Below are 16103 nucleotides of genomic sequence, written 5' to 3' on the forward strand. Positions count from 1 at the left end.
CAGAGGTCATCTGAGGACGACTCGCTACAGAGATGAATATTGTCAATAAGATCAATAACGTCATCAGAGTCAGTGAGACAGGAAGCTACAGTGTGCTCGTCTAAACATCATCGGGGAGGTTTCAGGAGTCTTAGAGGTCTCTGATCAATACTCGGTAATCAATAAGGTTTTGAGAAACACAAGTCTGTTAAATAGAAACTCAGCAAAAGTCAAAACTCAGAAACTGACAGAAGAAAGAACTCTGAGACAGAATCAGAAAAACGGTAAAAACCAGTGAAATCACAGAAACAAGAATAAAGAAAGAAAAAGAGTTTAAAGAGCAGAAATCATCAGAAATCATCAGAAATCATTAGAAATCATCAGAGTTGACAACAGAAACACAAACTTTCAGAAAATGTCAGAAGAGTTAAAGAAGCTGGAGGTGATTTCTGACGGAGGGAAATTAAACCTCGACTGAAGTTTCAGAAATGAACTCAAACCTTACAGCTCAAAGGTCAGTCCACCTTAAGGGTCAGTCCACCTTAAAGGTATAATATGCAACATCTTCCTAGAGAACAATCGAGGTATTTTGTGGGCGGAGCATTAAGTGGAGGCAGAATCATTCTCTGAACATGTTAGTTAAAGCTTCAGTAGGCAGAATATTTTTGGCATCATTGGGTAAAATTCCATAATAACCTTTCAGCATATTGCAATTAAGTGCTCTGAGAGAAAACTAGACTTCTGCTCCTCCTCCTGGCTCTGTTTTCAGGCTTTAAAAAAATCTAGCCCGTGACGGAAGACTTTGACCAATCACAGGTCATTTCAGAGAGAGAGAGAGCGTTCCTATTGGCTGTGCTCCGGCTGGTGAGCGGTGCTTGGTATTCCCTGATGAGATCTCAACATGGCTGCCGGGTCACAAACTTTCTCATTTTACAGTTAAACCGTACACTACAAGATGACTCTGATTCTAACATAATATTGATTCATATTTGATCAGCGCAGCCTCTCCTCTCCTGCTGACCGTTTGGTCGGAGTTCTGGAGTGATTGACAGCTGCTCAGACACGGTTGCTGGACAGCAGATCCCAGATCAGCTCTGACTGTTTGTTTTCCTCCGGTCTGTGAAATCTTGCAGATAACATTAGGAGCACCGGAGGACTCAAAGGCACATGTTTTTTTTCAGGTTACCTGTTTCATGTACTACTGTCAGGATATAGCGACCGTTTTATAAAAATAACTTTTTTTAATCATATTTGCTCCAAACTCGCCTACTTCAGCTTTATCGCTGGCTAGCAAGTATTGTTGGCTTGTTTTTTTAACAATGGCTGAAGAAAATACTAGTTTCTCTCAATATGTTCTGTCACTCACTCTCCAGGATCACAAGTGTTAGTTGAGAAAGTTAACATTAACCAACGGGACCAGATTAGCCGACCCCTACTCCGCTGGCAGACTACTTCAGGAGGAGTAGACGGCTGGACGCCCCTCGGTGTCGTACTGTTTGTTTACAAACTGCAACCGACAAATGTAACATATTATACCGTTAAGTGAGCCTGGGCTGAAGTTGTGGCTAACTTCAGTGCTAACCCTTCACCTTCACTTTAACCAGCAGGTGGAGCTTGGCTTGAGTCTGAAGAGTTGTAGCATTTATTCACTGTTAAATAAACTGTTCACACACTGCTCTGCTACCTTCAGTTATAACGTTACTGATGACTTCATACTCACCATCACACACACGCTCTCTCTCATTAAGCACACAACCTACACACCACTTACTCATTAAAGGAACTGCTACCTGCAAAAAACATTTTAGTTCAAACATACAGAATTCCCCAAAGCTTGCAACAGACTTACGGAAACCCTGGATCTGCAGCTTAACACCATGTCCTAACTGGATGTGACGCGAGCGAGCGGCAGCGACAGAATCAGCTTGATTACATTGCGGCACGATGCGGCGCGATTGTCTGACGCTCGCATCCAGTTAGGACACGGTGTAATATTACGTTATGTAAGAGTTTAGTAAGCCAAGACCGAGTGATCATCAATTAGCGTAACGTAGAAGACATAGTCAGAAACGGCAGATACAGCGTTTATAAAACACCTGATTCAGCTTCTTCAGCTGTTTATTGCTAAATGTCATCATGACGTGTTGAATGTGACGTGTTGAATGTGACGCCCTGTAAATTCAGATGGAATTTGATTGGCTGTCAGTGTTTCCATCAAATCGCTCTGAAAGTGATACCAACGATCGATCCATCAATCAATCACAGCTGTCAGTCGAGGTGATAACTTCCCTCCTCACATGAAATCAGCACTGACAGAGATATTTAACACTCCTCAACACAACATGTGTACATCACTGTGTGTTTCTGTGTAGGTGTGTGTGTTTGTGTGCGTGTACATCAAGTGTGTGTCTATGTGTGCAGCCATGCATGCTGCAGACACTGCGCTGCAGTCGCTCTGCTTTCAGGCTGCAGCTCCAACATGGTCAACAGGAAGTCACTGAACTGAGCCGCCTGATCCAGCGGCCACTCGTACTTCTCCAACAGCACCTCGAACAGACCCCACGGCTTCAGGCTGGAGATGTGACGCAGCTCACCTGAGACAGATAAGACAGGTGAGACAGGAGCAGACAGGATTGAATCCACTCCTCCATAGAAGTTAACCTTCCAAGTCACTAAGCAACCATGACAACACATTAGTCTAGCATATGTGGGTATTATATCACGGTAATGAACCAATCAGATTGCTTGATTTGAGCTATAAAGAAACATTTGAAATGACACAGAGAGACAGACAGACAGACATAGGGACAGACGGTCTCACCTCGCCTGTTGAAGTACTCTCTGGAGTACCTGCCAGACAAACCAAAGGGCAGAGGAATCGGTCCGAGCAGCTCGATGACGTGAGCGATGTGATCTGAACAAAAAGAGTAAAAACACACACTGAAGTACTCTCTAGTACACAGCAGTACTGTTTGTTATGAGTCACACCTTCATGCTGAGTGAAATACTGTAGTGTAGTCCTGCAGTAGTAGACTACAGTAATGTCTGTGTAGTATGCTGCTGTGTATTATAATGTGTAGTACCTTCGTCTCTGGTGTAATCTTCTCCTGAATGAGGTTCAAACAGGTAGTCTCCCGTTGCCAACTCAAACGCCTGAAACATCAATCAATACATCAATACACGATACATAGATGATACACTAATGTGTGTGTGTGTGTGTGTGTGTGTGTGTGCGTACCATGCAGGCAGTGCTCCAGATGTCAGCAGGTGGTCCATACTCTGCTCCAATCAGAACCTCCAGAGCTCTGTACTGTCTGGTCTGAATGTCCTCTGTGAAGTGTTTGTGCTGGACAAGAGAGAGACAGAGAGGAGCTGTCTGATTGGTTCATACTGACACTACAGAGAGAGGAGCTGTCTGATTGGTTCACACTGACACTACAGAGAGAGGAGCTGTCTGATTGGTTCATACTGACACTACAGAGAGAGGAGCTGTCTGATTGGTTCACACTGACACTACAGAGAGAGGAGCTGTCTGATTGGTTCACACTGACACTACAGAGAGAGGAGCTGTCTGATTGGTTCATACTGACACTACAGAGAGAGGAGCTGTCTGATTGGTTCACACTGACACTACAGAGAGAGGAGCTGTCTGATTGGCTCATACTGACACTACAGAGAGAGGAGCTGTCTCATTGGCTCATACTGACACTACAGAGAGAGGAGCTGTCTGATTGGTTCATACTGACACTACAGAGAGAGGAGCTGTCTGATTGGTTCACACTGACACTACAGAGAGAGGAGCTGTCTGATTGGCTCACACTGACACTACAGAGAGAGGAGCTGTCTGATTGGCTCACACTGACACTACAGAGAGAGGAGCTGTCTGATTGGTTCATACTGACACTACAGAGAGAGGAGCTGTCTGACTGGTTCATACTGACACTACAGAGAGAGGAGCTGTCTGATTGGTTCACACTGACACTACAGAGAGAGGAGCTGTCTGATTGGTTCACACTGACACTACAGAGAGAGGAGCTGTCTGATTGGTTCACACTGACACTACAGAGAGAGGAGCTGTCTGATTGGTTCACACTGACACTACAGAGAGAGGAGCTGTCTGATTGGTTCATACTGACACTACAGAGAGAGGAGCTGTCTGATTGGTTCACACTGACACTACAGAGAGAGGAGCTGTCTGATTGGTTCATACTGACACTACAGAGAGAGGAGCTGTCTGACTGGTTCATACTGACACTACAGAGAGAGGAGCTGTCTGATTGGCTCATACTGACACTACAGAGAGAGGAGCTGTCTGATTGGCTCACACTGACACTACAGAGAGAGGAGCTGTCTGATTGGTTCATACTGACACTACAGAGAGAGGAGCTGTCTGACTGGTTCATACTGACACTACAGAGAGAGGAGCTGTCTGATTGGTTCACACTGACACTACAGAGAGAGGAGCTGTCTGATTGGTTCATACTGACACTACAGAGAGAGGAGCTGTCTGATTGGTTCACACTGACACTACAGAGAGAGGAGCTGTCTGATTGGTTCACACTGACACTACAGAGAGAGGAGCTGTCTGATTGGTTCATACTGACACTACAGAGAGAGGAGCTGTCTGATTGGTTCACACTGACACTACAGAGAGAGGAGCTGTCTGATTGGTTCATACTGACACTACAGAGAGAGGAGCTGTCTGACTGGTTCACACTGACACTACAGAGAGAGGAGCTGTCTGATTGGCTCATACTGACACTACAGAGAGAGGAGCTGTCTGATTGGTTCACACTGACACTACAGAGAGAGGAGCTGTCTGATTGGTTCACACTGACACTACAGAGAGAGGAGCTGTCTGATTGGCTCATACTGACACTACAGAGAGAGGAGCTGTCTGATTGGTTCATACTGACACTACAGAGAGAGGAGCTGTCTGATTGGCTCATACTGACACTACAGAGAGAGGAGCTGTCTGACTGGTTCATACTGACACTACAGAGAGAGGAGCTGTCTGATTGGCTCATACTGACACTACAGAGAGAGTGGCTGTACTACAGAGAGGAAGAGGAGGAGATGATGAAGGTGTCTCACCACCCAGCATGCATTTCCCAGATCAGCGATCTTCACTCTCAGTCTGTGGGCGTTCTGAGGATCCAGAGGACTGAGGACGAAGTCCGACGCACTGAACACTGAAAAACACAAAAAATACATCAAATATTATTGATTTTATATATATTATATACTGTGTGTACTGTACATACTGTAGTATATCTGTGTACTGTATATACTGTAGTATATCTGTGTGTGTATATATACTGTGTACTGTATATACTGTAGTATGTATATATGTATAGTATTTTCTCACAGTCTCGTCCGCTCGAGTATCCTGACTGAGTAGAAAGTGCTGACTCAGATGTCGCTGATATCACAGAGCTGGAGAAGCCCGATAGCCCGGAGGCGGGGCTGGAGAACCGTCCTGGGTCGTGGCCATTACACCTGTCCTCCAGCCAGGAGCAGGTGGACTCTGAGCTCGCTTTGCTGTTGGCTGCGGAGCAGGAAGTGTTGCAATTGACGACCAGAGAGCCTGAGAGCAAAGTAGTCCACGTTTATATGTTAGTGACACACACACAACTATTCTATCACACTACATGTACTTTAATACTGCTGTACTGGTACATAGAGGATACATATCAGTGTGTACTACTCACAGTTAGTGTCGGTGTCGTCAGGTTGTAATGACACACCGTCCTCATCCTCCATCCTCTGAACACACACAGGAACAAACGGATACATTAGTTTTGAAGGGAGCATTTTGTCACTTCCTGTTTTATTCTGATTGGCTGCTCTGCCACTGCTGTCAGCCTGTCGTGCCCACCGCTCCGTCAACACCACCTCTCTTTCGGGCGACATCATCACGCCCCAACGTCAGCAACGCCCCTGTTAAAGTATAGTATTACAGTAGTACTGCAGTAGAAATACAGTACCTGTATATCAACCAGTCTCTCCTCCAACAGTCTATCTTGACGCTTCGCTTTCCTCTTCATCTTTTTCTTCTTGTTCTTCGTCAGCTTACCGTCCTACCACACATTTAAACACACACACTGTGTTATCGACACTAAACACTACTGAACACACACACTTCCTGCTCAAAGGTTTGTTTTGTCTGAAAGCAGCAGCTGATAAATTATGACATGCAACAAACTTCGTTAGCATCACAGGATATAGTGCGAGTGTCGTACTGGGATCAAACCAGTGATGTCACTGTCACAGGATATAGTGATGTCAATGTCACAGGATATAGTGATGTCAATGTCACAGGATATAGTGCGAGTGTCGTCCTCGGATAAAACCAGTGATGTCACTGTCACAGAATATAGTGTGTGTGTCGTTCTGGGATCAATTTACCAGCGACAACCAGCTGGATTGTTCTATTAGGTCTAATTCCAATCAGCTCACAGCTTTTTTACTGCAGGTGAAAGACACCTGAAACAAGTTCTCCCATCTGAAATGGCAGTAACCAATGAGAACACAGCAGGCATCACACCTGGACACTTACCTGTGGATCCCTGGGAGCCATGCTAACTAGAGAGAGACACGTAGAAGCAGACAGACAGGGAGAGAGAGAGAGACAGGAAGATAATATCAGAAACAGAGGAAATAAAGATGGATGAGTGGAAACAGTCAGTCAGAAAGACAGACAGACAGACAGACAGACAGACAGACAGACAGACAGGTTAGAACTGTGTAGAAAAAGAGAAGAGGAAAAGGAGACACCTTAGAAAGCAGACAGATAGATAGACAGACAGACAGACAGACAGACAGGCAGAAAGTTGTCTGTCTGTCTGTCTGAGCAGAGTGGAAACCACAGCTCCCAGTAACACTGCTATCTGACTCCAGTCAGAAGTATTAAAGAACAAAGAGAAGCACATTTTAACTGATGGCTGCGTTATGAATCAATATATCTATCAATGTTGGACGAATAAAATCTGGACTCCCATTTCCTCGCTGTGCCGACTCGGACTCGTCACACGTCTCTGATGGATGGGGGACATTTTGTGTACGAACACTTAAAACCAGTATTAACTGTTTTCTGAGTTGATGTTCTGGCCAATCACATGGCTGCTCCTCACCTGATGACCCGGAAGGGGGCGGGGCTCCAGCTCTCTGCCAGACGGTTGCCTCAGCTGCCAATCTCCTTATGTAAACCTCGTCGACGTCCAATAAGATGTTCTCTGGTTTGATGTCAGTGTGGATGATCTTACACTTAGTGTGGAGGTAGTCTAGACCCTGCAGCACCTGCAAACACACAGCCGAGTCACCGAAGAGGTCAACATGTCCGAGTCAGTGCCAAGGTGAACGTGTCCGGGTCAATGAGGTCACGTCAGAGTCACTGAGGTCTTGTCCCGAGTAACTGAGGTCACGTCAGAGTCACTGAAGTCACGTCGGAGATACTGAGGTCACGTCAGAGTCACTGAGGTCACGTCGGAGACACTGAGGTCACGTCCCAAATAACTGAGGTCACGTCCGGATAAATGAGGTTACGTCAGTGACACTGAGGTCACATCAGAGACACTGAGGTCACGTCAGAGACACTGAGGTCACGTCCGGAGTAAACAATGTCACGTCAGAGTCACTGAGGTCACGTCACAGACACTGAGGTAACGTCAGAGACACTGAGGTCATGTCAGAGTCACTGAGGTCACATCCCAAGTCACTGTAGTTACGTCAGAGTCACTGAGGTCACGTCAGAGACACTGAGGTCACGTCAGAGTCACTGAGGTCACTTCCCGAGTCACTGAGGTCATGTTCCAGGTCACTGTGTGTACAAAGTGTGTTTATCAGTATTTGTGTGTGTTACCTGTCTGATGATGGTCTTGACGCACACCAGAGGAAGTCCCATGTAGTTTGACTTAATGATCCATTTCAACAGCTGATGACCCAAAACCTCCAGAACCATACAGACATCTGAGGAAGGCTGAGGAAACTACTGACTGACTGACTGACAAAGAGAGACAGGAAGACTGGTATACAAACAGGTAATGACAAAGGATACGGACTCCGTTGACTCCAGAGATCTTGAAGTCGTCAATCAGCTGGACGATGGTCTCTCTGTAGGGGTCAGAGGGGTCACTGTCTCTCACCTGTATACAAACAGACTGGTTACCTGTGTACCGAAGCCCTGCTTTAATTCAAAACCAGTATGTTGTTGTGGGATTGAAGAATTTCAATTTCCAATGCCCAGAGATTGGGGGTCTCTGCTGCAGATTTAACCTGTATGTGTGCATGAGACTCACACATCTGAGCAGTTTGATCTCGTCCAGAGCTGTCTCGGTGTAATGTGGAGCACTCTTTACCACTTTCAACGCCACAAAACGCTTCCTCCTAAACACAGATACAGGTAATAGAGTCAGTGAAAAATCTAAAAATCTGTCATAAAAGTGTTTTTAAAACCAGATGTGTGTGTATTGTGTGTCGTACTGCAGGTCCCAGCAGAGCCAGACTGTAGAAAAATGTCCCCAGCCCAGTTTTCTGACCACATGGTACCGCCCATTAAACAGATCACCGATCTTCACCGGGTAGTAACCACCTGAAAACACAAACAGAACAGAAGCACGGACAGGATGACTCTGTAGACATCACTGTAGACATACCCAGGTACCGGTAGGTGGACCAGGGGTGGAGAATCTTTACTTATGGACCGAACAGAAGCTGTCAGAGTATCGGGCCTTCTTGGGGGGCTTTCACAAGACAACATTTAGTCAGTCCTAATCAAACTCAGATACACATACACAAATAAACAGGTCAATATGAGTGGGAGAGGACTGTTCCTGGTCGTTTACGATTTTCGTTAAAACAGCCGTTTCGTTTCGTTTTACGTTGTTTTTTTCGTTTTAACGCCACTAATTTCTTTAGCGCATTAATGCATTTACATGCTTTAAAGTGGCTGTGCTGCAGCACCTCTTTTCACCCTCTGTCTGAAACGCTCTGTTTGAGCTCCTGTCAGGATTCAATAAGGGAATTGATAAAGATTCTGATCGATAAAATCGTATCAATTCCCATCTCTAGTATTGACTCTTGTATTATTCACATATTCCAGCTCACTGTATCAGAAAATAAGATTATTAATGATTGTAAATGTCAATCAACCTGCATGAATCTGAAAAATAAACTCACCTTTGCAATAATCTGAAGGGTCTTCCTGCTCTTCATCATCAGAGCCCAGCAGCTGTACAGGGGGCGGGGTCAACGCAGGAGGGGGCGGGCTCAGAGTCAAAGGGGGTGTGGCCATTTGTGGGGTGGCTGATGACATCATCACGGGAGGCAGACCAATGTGGGGGCTCAGAGAGTCGAGGGAGCGGAGGACGGAGGCAGACGAGCAGACGGGGGAGTAGAGATGGGACGAGACACTGGAGGTGAAGGTCACTGAGGTCAGCAGGAAGGGGTCGGGGTGGGGGGGGCTTAACGGTGGGGTGGGAGGAGCTTTGGCAGGATGCTGGGCAGAAACTGACGGTGATTCAGAGGCATTGTGGGTAATATTGTTTGATATGGTTGGAGGTGATTTGGAGGGATCTGTTTGGCCTTCAGGCAAACTGGCATTTCGAAGAGTTCTATGAGGTGATCTGAAGGAATTCTGGGTAATATTTCGGTTAACGGTTGGTGGTGATTGGCTGGGACTGTGGGCGGGATTTTGAGATGTCGCAGAAGGTGATTGGCTGAAAATCTGAGGTGTCAATGGTGCCGTCAGGTGGGTGTTTAGATGGGGCAGCGGGGTGGTTTGGAAGGTACTGTCAGGAGGTGCCAGGTGTGCTACAGGGGCATCTACTGTATCTAGACTGGGTGGTGGGGTCTGGAGGGTGTTCTGGGGGGGTGGTGAGTGGGTTCGAGAGACACTCCTGGGGGGCAACGGGGTGGTTTCCGCGGGTAACGTGCTGGTGTGTGGGTGGTTTTGTTGGGGTGTTGAAGTGGATTCGTGGAAATCTTCAGTACATGTTGGCGTATTTGGTGGTGATGATGTTGTTTCTGGAGTATTTTGGGGGGGCAGCCGGGTGGTTTGGGGGTAACTCTGCTGCGGTGCTGGAGCAAGGCTGCTGTTGGCATTTTGACTCTGAAGATCACAGAGGTCATCAGGCCTGAAACAGAGGAAAATAAGGTAGTACACCAAAGGAAGGACCTCAAACAAGTGCTTGTCAGATTGTATAACAGCGTCTGGTTTATATTTAATAGAGATATCTGTAATTCAGTTCTGACTATCCTAAATAACAGTTACAGATATCTCAAACGTCATTATGACTAGTCAGAGTTGTTGTGCATGATGTTGCTCATCAAGGCTTCCCATTGGATATCGGCCCAACAAAGCATCTGAACAGTGTCAGCAGGAGCTTTTGCTCACTCGGATAGTTCGGTAAAGTTGGAAAGATATTCACAGATTCAATCTTCCCGGATCAATAACTCATAAGTTGTTAAAACACAAACGACGGCTCTTTCTAACATTTAACATTTTAATCAAAACAACCTTGTTTCGGACACATAACATTGGTCTCTATGTGCATGTACATATAGTCCAACATGATACTGCATGAAACAGACAACACGGATCATGTGTCAAACACACACACACTCTCCATGACATCTCTGAGTCATGGACATTGTTGAGGTCTGTCTGAGCTGCACTGAAATAGACTGGAGAGAGCGAGAGTGTGTGTGTGTGTGTGTGTGTGTGTTTGTGTGTGTGTGTGTGTGGGGTTGAGTTTCATTCCTAGATGATCACTTTCTCTGTGTGACTTCCTGTTTGTGTCGCTCTCTTGATTCAGTCTTCAGTGTGATGATCTTTAATGGCCTGATCATTGAAACACTCTGTTGTATAATGTGTTGTGAAGCCATGAATAAGACTTGATCCAATGATTGATCAGTATATCAATCAGGTATCAGCCATGTGACTGATTCACACCGCTGTAACTCACCGCCTCCAGTCATTTGAGTGAGGGGAAGGCAGCAGTGGGGAAGCAGTTTGGATCACAGCGTTGGGGTATGAAGAGATTTTGCTCTGCCACGCAGAGTTCACTGTGCTGAACTTGTGGCGGTACCCGCCTGGCTTTCACCAGAATGCCTTCATGACGTTCACCGTTGCACCTGCTTGTCATCGCAGCCTTGGACCGTGGCGGCAGCAGGCACAAACGCCATGCAACACAGAAATTGATGGCAGAAACCATCTGGCGATAGCACTGTGCTGTCCTACGCTGTGACAAGAGTGTGTGGATGAAGCATTAAGTTGTTAAATTTTACTCATTTAGCGACTGGCTAGTTAGCTAGCTACACTGCTAATTCCACCATGCTACAGAAAATGAGCCCAACAGCGGACAGCGCTGGGTCACGGTACCTCTGCCTCACTCCTCGCTGCTAGAACACTACTCGCTGGGAGGAGAGCAGGCGTTAGCCAGCTAGTCTCTGTTCTAAGCTAGGCTAGCAGTTTCCCCTTTCTTCTAGTCTCTGTGATAACAGGTTTGGTGCTCGGCCTCTGAGAGACTCAGCTCCAATAATAGAAGCAGAGACTGAATCATGACCAAACACAGAGCTATATTTAGACTATGAGTGTGTATGTAGGGCGGTCAGCAGTGTGTGTATGGGGGTCATCCATGTATCTGGTCTGACGTCTCTGCTGGTTTCTCACCGGTTCTCGTCTGTTCGGACTCGACGGTGTTTTTTGCCTCGCCGCCGGTGCTTCTTGCCGGTGGCGGCAGCGTTGCTGGTTCCTGCAGCGACTGCTATGGAGAGGATGAAACAACAGTCAGAGCCACTTTCAGTCACACCTCATTATCACGAGGTTCAATCACACACCAAACTCCATTTAAAAAGTTGGATAAATAGTGATTTATTCCTGATTAGAAAGCATATAACTGCAAGAACATGACCAATAGTCCCTTTACAGAATTATCAGGAGTCACTTTTTATTTTGGCATTAGTGCCATACACCAAACTACATTTAAAAATCTTGAAATTTAAAAAAAATGTTCTGCATCAGCAAACTTGCTTTTGTGCTGGAACATATCTTAACTCCTAAACAGAAACATCAATAATCATACTGTCATTTGGCACAGTATTTACGTTCAATTTACTTCATTTCAGACCAATAGGTTCACTTTCAACTCACGACAAAACATCAGGAAAACAATCATAAAACTCTCCTCTATAGTGGAACATTACTCAAACATTAATCATCACTTTTCCCGAGTTACTGAAATCATTTAATTCGGCACATAAACAACCGACAAGGCTGCACGTTTATGAACATCTTCATTTATCAGATGAGCTGATGCTATTAACATCATGTCATGGAGGCAAGAAGCAATTATGGAAGTTACCACCTGGAGGATGACTCTGTGTGCGTGTGTGTGTGTGTGTGTGTGTGCGTGTGTGTTTGTGAATAATAATAAAGCAGAACCAACGACAAAATAATCCTGAAGCAGAAAAAAAAGAAAAAAAAGACAAAGAAGGGAAAAATAAGAAAAACAAAAAGCTGGTAGTACTGAGTGTAGTACTGAGTGTAGTACTGAGTGTTGTACTGAGTGTAGTACTGAGTGTAGTACTGCGTGTAGTACTGAGTGTAGTACTGAGTGTAGTTCTGAGTGTAGTTCTGAGTGTAGTACTGAGTGTAGTACTGTGTGTAATACTGAGTGTAGTACTGCGTGTAGTACTGAGTGTAGTACTGAGTGTAGTACTGAGTGTTGTACTGAGTGTAGTACTGAGTGTAGTTCTGAGTGTAGTTCTGAGTGTTGTACTGAGTGTAGTACTGAGTGTAGTTCTGAGTGTAGTACTGTGTGTAATACTGAGTGTAGTACTGCGTGTAGTACTGAGTGTAGTTCTGAGTGTAGTACTGAGTGTAGTACTGTGTGTAATACTGTGTGTAGTACTGAGTGTAGTACTGCGTGTAGTTCTGAGTGTAGTACTGTGTGTAGTACTGAGTGTAGTACTGAGTGTATTACTGAGTGTAGTACTGCGTGTAGTTCTGAGTGTAGTACTGAGTGTAGTACTGAGTGTAGTTCTGAGTGTAGTACTGAGTGTAGTTCTGAGTGTAGTACTGCGTGTAGTTCTGAGTGTATTACTGAGTGTAGTACTGAGTGTAGTTCTGAGTGTAGTACTGAGTGTAGTACTGTGTGTAATACTGTGTGTAGTACTGAGTGTAGTACTGAGTGTAGTACTGAGTGTAGTACTGAGTGTAGTACTGAGTGTAGTTCTGAGTGTTGTACTGAGTGTAGTACTGAGTGTAGTTCTGAGTGTAGTACTGTGTGTAATACTGAGTGTAGTACTACGTGTAGTACTGAGTGTAGTACTGAGTGTAGTTCTGAGTGTAGTACTGAGTGTAGTACTGAGTGTAGTACTGTGTGTAATACTGTGTGTAGTACTGAGTGTAGTACTGAGTGTAGTACTGTGTGTAGTTCTGAGTGTAGTACTGAGTGTAGTACTGTGTGTAGTACTGAGTGTAGTACTGAGTGTATTACTGAGTGTAGTACTGCGTGTAGTTCTGAGTGTAGTACTGAGTGTAGTACTGAGTGTAGTACTGTGTGTAGTACTGAGTGTAGTACTGAGTGTAGTTCTGAGTGTATTACTGAGTGTAGTACTGCGTGTAGTTCTGAGTGTAGTACTGAGTGTAGTACTGCGTGTAGTTCTGAGTGTAGTACTGAGTGTAGTTCTGAGTGTAGTACTGAGTGTAGTACTGTGTGTAATACTGTGTGTAGTACTGAGTGTAGTACTGAGTATATTACTGAGTGTAGTACTGAGTGTAGTACTGAGTGTAGTACTGAGTGTAGTACTGTGTGTAGTACTGTGTGTAGTTCTGAGTGTAGTACTGAGTGTAGTACTGAGTGTAGTACTGTGTGTAATACTGCGTGTAGTACTGAGTGTAGTACTGAGTGTAGTACTGAGTGTAGTACTGTGTGTAATACTGTGTGTAGTACTGAGTGTAGTACTGAGTGTAGTACTGCGTGTAGTTCTGAGTGTAGTACTGAGTGTAGTACTGTGTGTAATACTGTGTGTAGTACTGAGTGTAGTACTGAGTGTAGTACTGTGTGTAATACTGTGTGTAGTACTGAGTGTAGTTCTGAGTGTAGTACTGAGTGTAGTACTGTGTGTAATACTGTGTGTAGTACTGAGTGTAGTAGTGACTGTAGTACTGACTGTAGTACTGTAGTATTGAATGTAGTACTGAGTGTAGTGTGTGTTTGTGTGTGTGTCTGTCTGTGTAGTGTGTGTGTGTGTGTGTGCGTATGTGTGTGTGTGTGCGTGTGTGTGTGTGTGTGTGTGTGTGTGTGTGTGTGCGTGTGCGTGTGTGTCAGCAGCAGGCTGGTACCGTTAGTTATCTAATGGAAGCTAGCATGGCAGCATGTTAGCATGCTCTCTGATTTAACGGTCACAGAGACTCAGAGTAGTAGTTAGTAGTTATCGGTACTTTACCTATCAGCATCCTGGTCCCGGTCCTCAAACCGAACCGGGTCTGCGCGCTCTGTCCGGGCTGGACTAACGGTCCTCTAACGGTCCTCTAGCGGTCCACTAACGGTCCTCTAACGGTCCTCTAACGGTCCTCTAGCGGTCCTCCGACAAGCCTGTCCGTTAGCCGTTAGCTCCGTCAGTTAACCAACAGCTGACGGTTAGCCGTCAGTTAGCCTGTTAGCCCAGTTAGCTCCAGCAGCAGATCTCTGGCTCTCCTACAGCCCGGTCAGTACCGGCTCAGTATCGGTTCTGTGTACCGGGTCCACTCCGGTTATTCTGGGTGTATTGTCTCTGCTGTCTCGGTCCTACCGTTCATGGTCTCAACAGCTGCTGTCAGTCGGACACCGGACACCGGGCTCTGCGCATGCGCAGTGAACAGCGATCCAAACAGGGACCAGAGGCGGAGCAAGAACATTATAACATGGGGGGCGCTAAGGGGCCGTCGGTGGGGGTCCCCACAATGGATGTATTAAAGGGGTCCCCACATGAAAATACTGAATAAAAAGATTTCCAGTCCGGTCCCTCCACCCCCCACACTGTGATGGATGGACTCTGTCTGTACTCACACTGTCAGATCAGTGAAGCTCCTTCTGTAAGGTGGAGGGTAGAAATACAGCAGCAAGGTTTACCAGAAAAATAAGTTGTAATATTATGAGAATAAAGTCATAATATTATAGAGTAGTAATTTTACGTGTTATTTTAGAGGGGAAATAGAGCAGCGTGCCGCCTGTGTGAAATTGAGGAGTTAATAATAATATATAATATTATAATATATATATATATATAATATATGTTAATATATTATATATATATATATAAAACAGTTAAGTTATACTTTAGTATAGGTTTCACAAATAACAAAAATACTTCACTTTTTGGCACATTATCATCAGTATCAGGACCCTGAAAAGATTGTGCAAGAAAATGCTTTTATTCTGAAGAAATAACCACACGGACCTGATGGGGATATTGCATCTTTTTCTGGAGAAGGAAATTGAATTTTTTCTTGTAAAGTTATGACTTTATTCTCGTAATATTACGTCTTTTTTTTCGTAAAGTTACGACTTTATTCTCGTAATATTACAACTTTTATTTTGTAAAGTTATGACTTTATTCTCGGAATATTACAACTTTTTTTTCATAAAGTTATGACTTTATTTTCGTAATATTTCGACTTTTTTTCGTAAAGTTATGACTTCATTCTCGTAATATTACAATTTTTTCTAGTAAAGTTATGACTATTTTCGTAATATTTCGACTTTTTTTCGTAAAGTTATGACTTTATTTTCGTAATATTTCGACTTTTTTTCGTAAAGTTATGACTTTATTCTCATAATATTACAACATTTTTTTCTTGATATAGTATGACTTTATTCTCATTAAATTACGACTTTTCTCGTAATATTATGACTTCATTCTTGAAATCTCTGATTTTTTTCCCCCTCAATGTGGCCCTAATACTCTGTCTTACAACATCCCTCTCTAGCGCAAGGAAACTATAAATAATTATCAGAATCAGAAATACTTTATTAATCCCCCTGGGGAAATTGGGTTACGTATATATTGGGTTATATATACATATATATATATATATATATATATATATATATATACATACATTAAACATTTGACAACTT

At 44.4% G+C, this 16103-nt stretch overlaps 1 protein-coding gene across 2 annotated transcripts; it reads right to left on the reverse strand.

Annotated features, from left to right (window-relative positions):
- Nucleotides 1-1766: 1766 nt before the first annotated feature.
- Nucleotides 1767-14842, reverse strand: srpk3 (SRSF protein kinase 3). 2 transcript variants are annotated; one of them, XM_037772674.1, is made up of 17 exons: nt 14431-14842; nt 11651-11741; nt 9157-10112; nt 8461-8569; nt 8277-8364; nt 8036-8123; nt 7841-7947; nt 7113-7278; nt 6539-6564; nt 5967-6059; nt 5691-5745; nt 5348-5566; nt 5074-5171; nt 3218-3325; nt 3063-3132; nt 2801-2893; nt 1767-2573 (listed from the first exon to the last, which is right to left on the reverse strand). In XM_037772674.1, the coding sequence occupies exons 1-17, from the start codon at nt 14438-14440 to the stop codon at nt 2389-2391; spliced, it is 2562 nt and encodes an 853-aa protein (XP_037628602.1). In that variant the 5' UTR covers nt 14441-14842; the 3' UTR covers nt 1767-2388. The 2 variants fall into 2 exon arrangements, with proteins under 2 accessions (XP_037628602.1, XP_037628601.1); XM_037772673.1 differs by having other exon boundaries at nt 11651-11744.
- Nucleotides 14843-16103: the final 1261 nt, after the last annotated feature.

This window comes from Sebastes umbrosus, chromosome 6, assembly GCF_015220745.1.
Source record: "Sebastes umbrosus isolate fSebUmb1 chromosome 6, fSebUmb1.pri, whole genome shotgun sequence".
NCBI lineage: Eukaryota > Metazoa > Chordata > Actinopteri > Perciformes > Sebastidae > Sebastes > Sebastes umbrosus.

Bases quoted from the DNA above. Each gene is read 5' to 3' on its own strand.
- srpk3 (XM_037772673.1), bottom strand. The intron at 7,948-8,035 runs GTATCCTTTGTC...AGCCTTCCTCAG, and splicing joins CTCTGGAGTCAACGGAGTCC to ATGTCTGTATGGTTCTGGAG. The intron at 2,894-3,062 runs GTACTACACATT...CTTTTTGTTCAG, and splicing joins AGATTACACCAGAGACGAAG to ATCACATCGCTCACGTCATC.